The sequence below is a fragment of the Anolis sagrei genome, chromosome X, assembly GCF_037176765.1.
Source record: "Anolis sagrei isolate rAnoSag1 chromosome X, rAnoSag1.mat, whole genome shotgun sequence".
NCBI lineage: Eukaryota > Metazoa > Chordata > Lepidosauria > Squamata > Dactyloidae > Anolis > Anolis sagrei.
In genome coordinates this window covers 49013900-49026529 of record NC_090034.1, presented here as the reverse complement: position 1 = coordinate 49026529, position 12630 = coordinate 49013900, and the positions used below count along the sequence as shown (strand labels likewise).

Here is a 12630-nt window from a genome sequence, read left to right as displayed (position 1 = left end):
TCTAAGTTGGATCATGAGGAAGATGTATACTAAATGTCCTCCCAGTCCATCAATCCGTGGAGGCGCCATCTTGGAACAAACATACAGAGGATGATGGGAAAATAGGTTCCAAGATGGACATCTCTGTGTTGGTGATGTTTGTATGTTTGTTCCAAGATGGTGCCTCCATGGATTGATTGGATTGGGCCCAAACTTGGTTGTAAATATTTTTTATGATACAACTTAATATTGAGGGGGGTTAACCCATAGGGGCTGATGGGAAATGGAGCCAAAATGGATTCAGAGACCAGCATGAATTCCACCAAAGAGGGTGGTAGTATATAGACTCTCCATGATCCAACTTAAAATACCGATGGAATTTGATGGAAGATTAATTCATAGGGAATGAGAAATGAAGTAAAAATATATTCCAAGATGGTAATATTTGTAAGTTTGTTCCAAGATGGCTCCTCTGTGGATTGACGGATCGGGACCACATGTGGCATAAACATTCTTCATAATCCAACTTAAATATTGATGTGTTATGAGGGAAGTAATTCATAGAGAATGATGGGAAAATACATTCCAAGATAGTCATCTCCATGTTGGCAAGGTTTGTATGTTTGTTCCAAGATGGCGCCTCAATGGATTGATAGATTGGGATGACATTTGTATTAAATATTCCTCATGATCCAACTTAAAAATTGATGGCCTTTGATGGGCAGTGATTACTAAGGGATGATGGGAAATGTAATCCAAAGAGGGAAAACTATTCCAAATATTCCATTATAAACAAGATATATTTTGTTTATTTTTGTAGATGACCGGAAGGTACGAAATGTACGCTAAAGAGCTGGCCGAATACGTTCGTCCTGGTTTTGTTCCCAATATTATCAAAGAATGAATATTGTTAGTTAATAATAATAATATTTTAAAATAATGAATATTATCAAATTATTTTTTTTCCTTCTGATGAAAAAGCATCTCAAAATGGGAAACTATATTGAAATTTTCCTTTTTTTCCCTCTTGAAAAATGTATTCTCGAGATAAAATATAAGAATAATATTAATATTCTTAATTATAATCACATTAGAAATTTAAAATTATTTCTGATTGTGTTTAAAAGTGGTAAAATAACATACTATCTAATGATAAGAGATATAATATAATAACATTATTAGCATTAATATTAGTAGTTGTAATGAGACTGATTACAATATTAATAATATTAATAGTGACAATTGCATAAAGAAAACTTACTGGTGAAACTAAATTAAATAACATTATTATTATTATTATTATTATTATTATTATTATTAATTATAATTATTTACCAAAAGAACTATAATAATTATAATAATCATGATGTAATTTGATTAAAATTCCAATGATACCATGACATTAATTACAATTATTTTCAAAAAGATTATAATAATTATACTAATTACAATACACTGATTCATTTGCAATTTAAAGACTCGTTATGTTTAGCGCTTATTTTGATTATAATTGATATTAAATTCAAACATTGGACAATATCTATGTATATTTTAAAATATGTTAAAATATAAACATTCTAGGAAGAAAACTGTATGACTAATTGGAATTGTTTGGAAATAATTAAATATTAATTACTGGGAACCATTTCTTTCTATGTATTTATTTTTGATCTGGAAAAAAATCCCACAAAACCCCCCGAAAACAACTGCAATTGATTGCATTAAAAACAACTTAAAACCTTTTATTATTTTTTCATTATTATCAACAGCGACTTAACAAACAAAATATATATTTTCTCCTCTGTATAAAATGTTGTCTGCTTGTAAAATAATCCCTTTTTCCCGTTTCTTCCGGAATATTCCATTGAAAACAGGATCGTTATGGCTTCAGGATGTTTTTTTCCTCCACAAATAATAATAATAATGAAAGAACGGCTTCCATTCATACCAAATTTCACACTTCTTTTAAACAAACAGAATAATGTTTTATTGTTAATATTAAAGTTATCAATTATCGAGAAAATATTATTTCTCCAAATGGAACAATATTCATTCATTTTTATTCTCAATGGAAGAACTTCTCCAATCGTTTGGATCAACTATCTCCACTATAAGATACATTAATAAATTAATGCCAACAGTTTCCTAATTCGGACAGGTTCCTTCGAAAATAATTTTTTTCCTTCAAAAATTAATTCAGACAATTTCCTTCAGATTAATTCATTTTCTTCCTTCGAAATTTTATTTTCCTTCAGAAATTCAGATTAATTGAGATTTGTTTCCCTTTGGAAATTAATTCATTTTTTCCTTTGAAAATTAATTCAGGTTTTTACCTCCAAAAATCAATTCAGTGACTTTCATTCGTCAACAGTTTACAAAATATTCCTGACATTGTATACAAGCAAGTGAATTCATTGCCCGTTGAATAAAAATAATATAATATAAAATAATTTGCAATTCTATGGAGCTAAAATCGCCATTCGGTGGAGCTGCAAAATGTGTGTGTGATGCTACAAAAAAAGCAATAGGATAACTCTCTAATCGATTGATTCATTTTGAAGACTTGATTTTGAACAATATCATAAAAGCAATCAGATAATTTTCTAAATAAATTGATTTAATTTCTAAAAAAGCAATATTCTCTCATCAATCAATTTGTCCCAAAATTTTCACACAAAAATAATAACATTTTCCCATTTTTTTCACAAACATTCACACTCAGAACCTCATCTTTCTCCTCATTTTTGGCGGGAAATGTGAGTGTTTCTGGAACATTCTGATGGAGTGCCGATCCCATTTTAATGAGTCTATCTATCTATTGATCAATCTGGGCGTTCAAGACAGTGGTACGATTCTTGCTTCTTTTTCTAAAAGCAATGTATGTTGTTTCTAAGCCTTCCTTGTTTTGTGGATCCTGGTGTTGCACGAGGGAAAGATGAGTGCGAGGAGCGTCCTGAGAAGAGAAAGCACCAGAAACGGGGCAAAGTGGAGGGGCGTTGTGTCAGCTGCCTCTGTAGACGAAAAGGATATCCTCGTCTGTTCCGTAGCTGGTCCGGGCCTCCTCAAAGTTGCCCACACTGGTGCAGCATGTCCCTATGCAGGAACGGGAAACAGCCATTAACAGCTTGCATTATAAAGGACCAGGCAATTATCGCTACAATAACAATTATGGCTAGAGATGGATCCCTCAATTCTTCTGTCCAAACAGAATCGGAAACAATCTTCGGAAAATCAGCGGTTTCCCAAAATCCAATCAAGTGTCCAGGAAAAAAAATGGAAAAACTGTTTTAAAAAATCCAATCAAAAATATATCCAAAAGAAATTGAAAAACATCTTCAACAAATCAAAAATAAAGCCCAAAAAATGTCCCCCAGAAATAGAAAAACAAATGGCCGACACAATATTAAAAAATGTCTGGGAATTTTTTCCTCACAGAAATGTCTAAAAAAAAAAAGACCAGAAAAATTGAGAAAATTTCCAAAATAAGGGCAAAAAAAGATGGAAAAAATTGGGGGGGGGGGGGTGTCTGAAAAAAAATTGAAAAACTGTCCAAAGGGAAAAAAAATGTCCAAAAAAGTCCAATTTGAAAAACACATTCAACAATGTCCAGAAAACTGAAAAAAATGTCCCTGCAAACTAGAAAAAAGTCCAACAAAATATTTAAAATGTTTAGAAAAAAATTATTTGAAAACCACAAAAATGTCCAATTTTTTAAGTCCCCCAAAAATTCATTAACATGTCTGAAAATGTCTGATTTTTTTTTTAAATGTCCAAAGGAAAATGTGGGGGGGGGGGGGGGATGTCGCAATAATAATAAAAAATCTTGTCTGTTTATAATGTGTTGTTGATTTCCTGAAGTGTATGTCTTCTTTGGTTTGCAGTTTTCCTTAGCTCTATGTATTTGAGGCAGTGGGAGAGGCTGCAGACTATGTGACTGGTTCAGTGACTGTTTGGAATGCAGTTTAATAGGATGACAGTTGAGTCAGTAGAGTACAGAAGCCAGTGTTGGAAGTCAGAAAACGCTTGAGGATTGAATCGCTTTGGAAGTAGACTATTATGAAAGAGAGCTGTACAGAGCAATATAGTTTTGAATGACTATAAATTAAAGATACAAATTGAACGTTTTAAAGTTTAACCTGACAGGAAATGTTCCTGTATATTTACATATATAAAGTTGTGAGTAAAACAATGTTATTTTTAAAACGTCTACTTGAATCTTTGTCTTCTGAGAGCATAGAATAAGAAACAAGATATTTACGTGCCCAATGATCATCCATTACCCAATAAACTAAAGGAACGCTTTCGAAACTCTGTTACCCAATAGGTTATGATCTTAACAGGTCATAATCCATATCAAAAAGAAATTGAAAAATATGTTCAACAAATCAAAAAAGTCCAAAAACCTGAAAACATGTCCCCCAACATTTTATATAAAAACGTTCACAAAAATGTCTGGAAACAAATGTCCAGAAAAATAGAAAAGAATGCCCAAAGAAAAATTGGGGGGGGGGGGGGGGGAGGATAAATACCACAAAAATTGAAAAATGCCTGGAAAAAATTGAAAGAATGTCAGAAGGAAATGTTGCCAAAATATTTTGGAAAGAAAATCGAGAAACATTCCGGACAAGGGAGAGCAATAAGAGGAAGTGGGGTGTTGATGTACTCACGGTCGGCATAGGCGGGGTTGTTGTAGTAGAGGCTCCCAGAGGCCTTGTTGTAGCCGCAGAGGACAACGAAGTGGCCCTGGTAGTCAGGGCGGCGACAGAAGCACTTTTGCCCAATGGGTAGGAAGCAGCAGAACTTGACGGGCCCAGAGCACACATCGCATGCCAGCAGCACCGCATTCACCAGCACTATAGCTGTGTGGCCCCCGGAGAGGTGCGCCTCAATTTCCCCCATAGTCACCGTGCTGAGAGAAGGGGAATGGGAGAAGACACACACCCAAGTGCCGTGAGCAAGTCACTTGGCAAAGCCCGTACTATATCACACCAGGAGGCTCCCAGATATGGCTTTGCTTCCTCAAAGTCCATCAATATTTAAGTGTACTATGAGGCAGATGTATTCCAAATATTGCCCCAGTCCATCAATCAAGCTTTAAAACATCACCAACACGGAGATGGCGATCTTGAAACCTATTTTCCCATCTCTTCTGTGAGCAACCCCCACCCCTCAAAGCCAATCAATATCTAAGTTGGATCATGAGATAGATGTATACCAAACGTTGCACCACTCCATCAATCCATGAATGCGCCATCTTGGAACAAATGTAAAAACCTACAAACAGAGGATGATGGGAAAATAGATTCTAAGAGTGACATCTCAGTGTTGGTGATGTTTGTTCCAGGATGGTGCCTCCGCGGATTGATGGTCTGGGCCACGTTTGGCATTCATCTTCCTCATGATGGGCTTTGAGGGGAGAAAGCCACAGAGCAGTGGTTCTCAACCTTCCTAATGTCACGACTCCTTATTACAGTTCCTCATGTTCTTGTGACCCCCAACCATAAAATTATTTTAGTTGCTACTTCATAACTGTAATTTTGCTAATATGAATCGTAATGTAAATATCCGGGCAGTCTTTGCAAAAACACAATGTAGATCATCTTTCACAAGTCTACTCCTGTATTTAGACTTGATGACCCAGAGCCTTTTGGTCCTATTTGTTTTTGCAAAGGAGGCCACCAAACCCACATTTAAACAGCTACCACTCTTGCACTAAGAGAAAAGGGATGCAAGCCTTCAGGACCGACCATCCCTTAGGACTGTCCACGTTTGTGTGAAGATGTTGTTCTTCAGACTACAGGCCATCCCTGAGTTACAAACGACTTCTAGTTAAGAACGGGGCTAAAACAACAGGAAGGGAGAGGAATCTATCCTTTGGAAGGGAAGGGTTATCAAGGGGAAAAGTGTCTCCACTTTAGTTTTATCTCCAATCATTGTTTCCATTTTTTTCCTCAAAATCATATTCTCACAGGGACAGAAAACGAATTGACATCTTCTGAGCAGAGGCACAGACATCAAAACAAACACCACATGGGTGTTAACCTTTTCCTAGGCTATTCAAAATTTGTGTGTGTGTGTGGCTAGAGTTACACTTAAGAAATGTACCTATTCTGGCTTACATACGAATTCAACTTAAGAACAAACCTACAGAACCTATCTTATTTGTAACTTGGGGACTGCCTGTATATGCTTAAGAGGAGGGATGAATTTGCAAAGACTTGAACAGAGATGTGGATGAGAAGTCCTCTTCTTTAGAGGGAGGCTGCTCTGATGTGACTTGGCTTTTGGAAATCTTAGGCCAAAGCCATCAGGGTTTTCTTGGCCAGATTGTGTTGCCCTCGCCCCCCTTTCCTTCCTCTGAGGCTGAGAAAGAAAGATAGGGGAGAAAGGGGAGGAACTGTAGGGAGAGAGGAGAGGAACTGTAAAGGGAGGAAAAGTGAAGGAAGGAGAGAGGGTCACAAGAGAAAGGGAAAAAGAGGAAGAAAGAAGGAAAGATAAAAAAGAAAGGGAAAGGAGGAGAGGGGAGGAAGAAATGGAGAGAGAGGCATGAGAGAAAGGGAAGGAGAGGAAGAAAAAGGAGGCAAGAAATAAGAAAGGGAAGGAAGAAAGGGGCGCAGGAGAAAAAGGGAAGGAGAGGAGGAAAGATAAAAAGCAAGAGAAGGTGAAGGAAGAGACAGAAAAATAAAGGGGAAGAAGAAAAGTAGATCGAAAAGGAGAAGGGAGTGAGAGAGAGAGAAGGGCTGGATAAAATAAAGGGAAAGAGAAAGGGAAAAAGGGATGGTGACAGAAAGAAAGAGAAAAAGGAATGGAGAGAAAGAAAGTGAGATGAGAAAGGGGGGAGACAGGAGGAAAGAGAAAAGTAAGAGAATTATCAATAGAAAAGGGAGAGACAGAGACAAGAAGGGAGGGAGAGAAGGGGTCAAAGGGAAGAGAAAGGAGGAGGAGGAAGGTGGAAAGATAGGAAAGGGATAGAAAAGGAGAAATGGAGGGAAAGTGAGGCAAGAGAAAGAAAAGGGGAAAGAAGGAAAGGGGGAGAAAAGGGAAGAGAAAGGAGGAGGAGGAGGGAAAAAGTAAAGAAAGGGATAGAAAAAGGAGAGGAGGAAAAAAGGAGAAAGAAGAGCGAAAGGAGGGAAGGGAAAAAAAGGGAAAAGGGGGAGAGAAGGAAAAAGGAGAGAGAAAGAAGGAGAGGAGCTCTGCATTAGCAGAGCCAAGGCTAGTTCCACTGAGAAGGAGGCCCTGGGGAGTCCGGGCAAAGGAGACCAGCTTTGCCTCCTCCTTGGCTTCAGGGCCTGCGGCTGGTGAGGCAGTGGCCCTGGCAAGCCAAGGAGGAAGATGCAAAGGTGGCCGTGGTGCCTTCATGGGGTGTTCGCCTCTTCCTCCTTGGCTCCTGGAGCTGCTTGACGCTTCGCTAGCTTGCCCCTTTGCCGGCCACTTTGCTGGGCGCTTTGCCAGCTCGCCCCTTTGCTTCACCTCTGCCTCCAAGCACCTCCATGTGCCACTGGAGGAAGAAGAAGAGGAGGAGCTCCTCCACGCTGGCCCGGAGGAGGAAAGAGAGAAGAAGGCAAAGCAGCGTGCTGGCTGGCTGACAAGACATTCTGGGGAAGTGGAGGAAGCCAAAGGAGGCTCTCAAACGGCCTGTTCGACCCCCCTAAGAGTTGTGACCCCCAGGTTGAGAACTGCTGCCATAGAGATTGATGGGAAAATTGATTCCATGACTGCCATCTCCATATTGGTAATGTTTGTCCGTTTGTTCCAGGATATCACACCAGGGGTCTCCTGGATACGGATTCCTGCACTTGTCAAAGCTCGGAAACCAGGAGGCCCCTTTTCATATTAAGCCAGTCTTATTTTACACTGGGATTCCATTCATATTTTTATATATTCATATTTTATATTTATATTTTAATATTTTATTTATGTTCATATTTTATATTTATATTTTTATATTTTGTACTATATTTTCATATTGATATTTGATGTTTTTTATATTTTATTTATTTTCAAATTTGGATTTGATTTTTTTAGTATTTTATTTATTTTCATCTTTTATAATTTTATTGTAATATTTATATTGATGTTTATTTAATAGTTTATTTATTTTAATCTTTATTAATACTTGATAGTTTATTCCAATATTTTGATTTATTTTTATTTTAATATTCACATATTTAATATGTTATTTATTCTGATATTTATATTTCAATATCTATACTTTATATTTCAATACTTTATTTATTGTAATAGCTATATTTCATTTATTGGAGAAATCTCAAGTTTCTCGAGATCCAAAAGTCTACACTCCATGTGGAAAATTTTGTTCTCATGTAATCCTGTTTTATTTTAAATAGTGATTGGATTTATGGGTTATCTCTAGCAATTCATCAATTGGAAAGGATGGGACTCACCATTTTTCCACCAGCACTTTGAAGGTTTTGGCCTGAAGAAAAAGCTGGTTGACGCGGTTCTCCTCTGTGTCGAAGTGCTTCCTATAGAAGGACTGATGGGAACAAACAGAAGAACAGCTCAAAGAGGCTTGTGCTGGGGGAAAACCTGCCTCCTTTGGCCTTTTCTGAGGGAGAAGAGGCCTCTTCTGAGAGAAAACAAGCATTTTGGGGCCTTTTCTGAGGGAAAGCAAGCCTCTTTGGGCTTTTTCTGAGGGAAAATTGCCTCCTTTGGCCTTTTTTGAGGCAAAGGATGCCTTATTGGGCCTTTTCTGAGGGAGAAGAGGCCTCTTCTGAGAGAAAACAAGCATTTTGGGGCCTTTTCTGAGGGAAAGCAAGCCTCTTTGGGCTTTTTCTGAGGGAAAATTGCCTCCTTTGGCCTTTTTTCAGGCAAAGGATGCCTTATTGGGCCTTTTCTGAGGGAGAAGAGGCTTCTTCTGAGGGAAAAACAGCCTCCTTTGGCCTTTTCTGAGGGGAAACCTGCCTTTGGGGCCTTTTCTAGGGAGAAACTGGCCTCCTTTGGCCCCTTCCGAGGGGAAGGGTACCTGGTTCTTGTAGCCCTTGTCCACCCCAAGGGTCTGGGTGCAGAAGCGGTGCCGGACCCCAAAGTGGCGCATGAGGTAAGCCAGGTCGATGGTCCAGATGCTCTTGGTCAAACCAAGCTCCTGGACAGCCCTCTGGAACTCGGCGTCATCAAGGAGGTTCAGGTACCTGCCAGGAAGAAGTTGTAAAATATTTTGGTGGCACTATTATATAGAATAATTAATATAATAAATATAACGTAACAATTATATAATTATTATAAATATTTATTATATTATAATGTAATTATTATATTATCATTATACTACAATTTTAATAATACTATTATTCCATTGTACTTTAATATAATAACTAAATCATTATATTATATTAGTTTGTAATTAATATAACTATTATATGATAATTTAATAATTATACTAGGTATAATAGTACTATTATATTATTGTTTTTATTATATTATTGTTGTAAGATTTATATTCTTTCATTATATTCTTTTTCTATTCTACTGTAATATATTTATATTGTTAATATAATGTACCAATTATATTATATTCTTTCATTATTCTATTCTATTAAATTACTATTATAATATAATTGTCATATTATTATATTGTTTAATTGGGATATTGTTGAATTTTATTTTAATTATATTATATTATTATTATAATATAAATGTATAATGTTATTTCAATGTATTATTATTCTATTAAAATTATACCATCATAAAATATAATACTTATATCCGTTCATCGTGTTATTTGCATATGTGTAATGAGGTCACAATTATGAGACGGCTGTCGCACTCACTTGAGGACCATCCTGGAGCAGGCCAGGCCGCAGTCCCAGTGATAGAGCTGCTGGAGGACTGGAACGTTCAGCTGCACTATTCCCACTGCAGTGCAATATCCGTGCGAAGCATGTCCCCGTCGTGTGAGGGAAAAGACACAAGGCGTTTATACTTCATGGGAACCACTCAGGACTACTGAGGAACAACTAAACTGCAGGAAGGGAGGTCCGTGCTAAAGGCGTTCGCAAGCGTGTGAAGGGCATTGCAGTTGTGCAAGGGGGTGTTACAATCATGCCAGGAACAGTGAGACCTTGCAGTTAGTAACCGCACTTGTGCAAGTGACAGTACACAAATGGATTGTACAGTCGTGTGAATGGCATTCCAGTTATTATGCTCGTGCAGCAGAGGTTACAGTTGTGTAAGGAACGTTACAATCGTGTGAGGCATTATATGATGGTGTGAAGGATGTTACGGCCATGAAGGGAACTTGACAATTGTGCAAAGGAGGTTACAACTGGGCAAAGAAGGGAGGTTACAATTGTGTGAGAGGTGTAACAGTGCAAGTGACATTGTACCAATGCAAGGGGCACTATAATAGTGTGACAGGCATTAAGTTCACGCAAGAGGTGTTATAATAGTGTGAGGAGGGATCATGATCCAGTATAGCAACAGTGCAAGGGGGGCATAACAGTGCGAGGGGCATCATGATTCAATGTGAGAATCACACTAGTGCAGGAGGCATAATAATATTGCAAGGGGCATTATGATCCAGTGCAAGAAGCATCACAATAATGCAAGGGGGTGTGATAATAGTGCAAGGGGGTATCACGATCCAGTGAAAAGCATTGCGACAGCACGAGGGGCGTAATAATAGTGCAAGGGTGGGAATTATGATCAGGCGCAAGAAGAATTGCAAGCAGGTGTAATAATAGTGCGAGTGGGACACAATAGGCCGGTTGTTAGCCGCCCTGAGTCCCTCTGTGGAGGTTGAGATAGGACGGGATACAAATGTCCGAAATATATAAATTATTTATTTATTTATTTATTTGGTAGTTTTGTATACCGGTCTTCTCACCTCCATTCGAGGGACTCGGGCCGGTTTCCAACATCAATATTACAGACCGTCATCAAAACATCATATTTCTAAATCACACTAAAACATTAAAACATTGAAACAATTAAAATAGCAAAAATACAATCGTATGATTACACTGGTCAGTCGTCATCAAAGTCATTATTCGTCGTCATCCATCCATATCACAGGATCATGGCTCATTCGCTGAATGCCAGTCCCCAAAGCCAGGTTTTCACCTGTTTCCTGAACGTTAAGATCGAAGGGGCAGTTCTGATCTCCAGTGGAAGGGAGTTCCAGAGTCGAGGGGCCACCACCGAGAAGGCCCTGTCTCTCGTCCCCACCAGCCGCGCCTGTGAGGCCGGTGGGATCGAGAGCAGGGCCCCTCCAGACGATCTTAGTAATCTTGATGGCTCATAGGGGAGGATACGTTCGGACAGGTAAATTGGGCCGGAATAAAATAAAATAATAGTGTGAGGGGCATCATGAGCCAGTGTGAGAAGCACTGCAAAAGGGCGAGGGGTGCAATAATAGCGTGAGGGGCCCCTCACAATCAAGTGTGAAAAGCATCGCAACAGTGTGAGGGGGCATATTAAACGGTGCAAGAGACATCATGTTCCAGTGTGAGAATCGCAATAGTACAAGGGGTGTAATAACAGTGCGAGGGGCATTACGATCCAGTGTAAAAAGCATCGCAATAATGTGAAGGGGCATAATAATAATGTGTGGAGGCGCAATGATCCAGTGTGAGTGGCATCGCAGTAGTGTAAGGTAAGGTAAAGGTAGTCGGCCTATGAGCCCACGAGGACTTTGAGATCTTCCGGGGAGGCCCTGCTATCGATCCCGCCTGCGTCACAGGCACGGCTGGCGGGGACGAGAGATAGGGCCTTCTCGGTGGTGGCTCCTCGGCTGTGGAACACCCTTCCCGTAGACATCAGGCTAGCCCCCTCCCTGTTGATTTTCCGCAGGAAGCTGAAGACCTGGCTGTTTAAGAAGGCATTTGAATAGAAGTGCAATGACTGGTAACTTGACCATGGAATGGAACAATAGAAATGGTATTGGATTGTGAACTTGACGATGAGACGACTCGGAATGACTTTGTAATAATGTTGATGTTTTTGATGAGATGTTTTGCTAATGATGTACTGCGGATTATTTGTCACTATGTCTTGTATTTTGCACCTGTTTTTCTATGTTGTACACCGCAATGAGTCGCCATTAGGCTGAGAATTGCGGCATATAAGCGTAGTAAATAAATAAATAAATAAATAGTCCCCTGACATTAAGTCCAGTCATGTCTGACTCTGGTGTAGTGTAGTGTAAGCGCGTGTAATAATAATGCAAATGGGACACAAAGTGCAAGGGAAAATTACGATTCAGTGTGATAAGAGTGCAAAGGGGCATAATAATAGTGTGAAGGAGCACTATGGCGGTGCCAGAAGCAGCATGAGGGGTATGCTAACACTCCCTGCTCCTACTCAGAGACCCTTCCTGTCTTTGCCCCCCCTCCCTTTGCCCTCAGTGACCGTGCCCTCTGCGCATGCTCAGGGGCTCACCACCGACCTGAGGGCGGGGTCTGGGCCTCTTCTTCTTCCTCCTCTTCTTCTTCCTCCTCTTCTTCTTCCTCCTCCTCTTCTCTGGGGCTCTTCATGGCTCTCTGAAGGCAGGCAGGCAGGAAGGGAAGCCTCCCTTCCTCGCTTCCTGCCGGGCTCCGCCCCTGGCCACGCCCCTGGCCACGCCCCTTGCGGCTCACTTCAGGCCTGAAGAGGTGAGGAAGGCCCCGGCTCCGCCCTTTGTCCCCAAGCCCC

General features: G+C 39.6%; 2 protein-coding genes across 2 annotated transcripts in view; one reads left to right on the top strand and one right to left on the bottom strand.

Moving 5' to 3' along the window:
- UPB1 (beta-ureidopropionase 1) overlaps positions 1-1002 on the top strand; it is a 28067-nt gene extending 27065 nt beyond the window's left edge. The window contains exon 10 of the mRNA XM_060785235.2: positions 800-1002. Coding sequence (XP_060641218.2) covers positions 800-883 — 84 coding nt within the window. The 3' untranslated portion in view covers positions 884-1002. The remainder of the gene's footprint in view (positions 1-799) is intronic.
- A 693-nt stretch (positions 1003-1695) lies between these two features.
- GUCD1 (guanylyl cyclase domain containing 1) lies at positions 1696-12575 on the bottom strand. Its single transcript, XM_060785236.2, has 6 exons — positions 12386-12575; positions 9771-9855; positions 8966-9131; positions 8385-8476; positions 4647-4888; positions 1696-3072 (listed from the first exon to the last, which is right to left on the bottom strand). The coding sequence occupies exons 1-6, from the start codon at positions 12471-12473 to the stop codon at positions 2981-2983; spliced, it is 765 nt and encodes a 254-aa protein (XP_060641219.2). The 5' UTR covers positions 12474-12575; the 3' UTR covers positions 1696-2980.
- Positions 12576-12630: the final 55 nt, after the last annotated feature.

Excerpts from the sequence above, each read along its gene's own strand:
- GUCD1 (XM_060785236.2), bottom strand. The coding sequence starts at position 12,473 with ATGAAGAGCCCCAGAGAAGAGGAGGAGGAAGAAGAAGAGGAGGAAGAA. Across the intron at positions 8,477-8,965 it reads ACAAGGGCTACAAGAACCAG|TCCTTCTATAGGAAGCACTT; the intron begins GTACCCTTCCCC and ends TGTTCCCATCAG. Across the intron at positions 3,073-4,646 it reads CAACCCCGCCTATGCCGACC|GGACATGCTGCACCAGTGTG; the intron begins GTGAGTACATCA and ends GTTCCTGCATAG.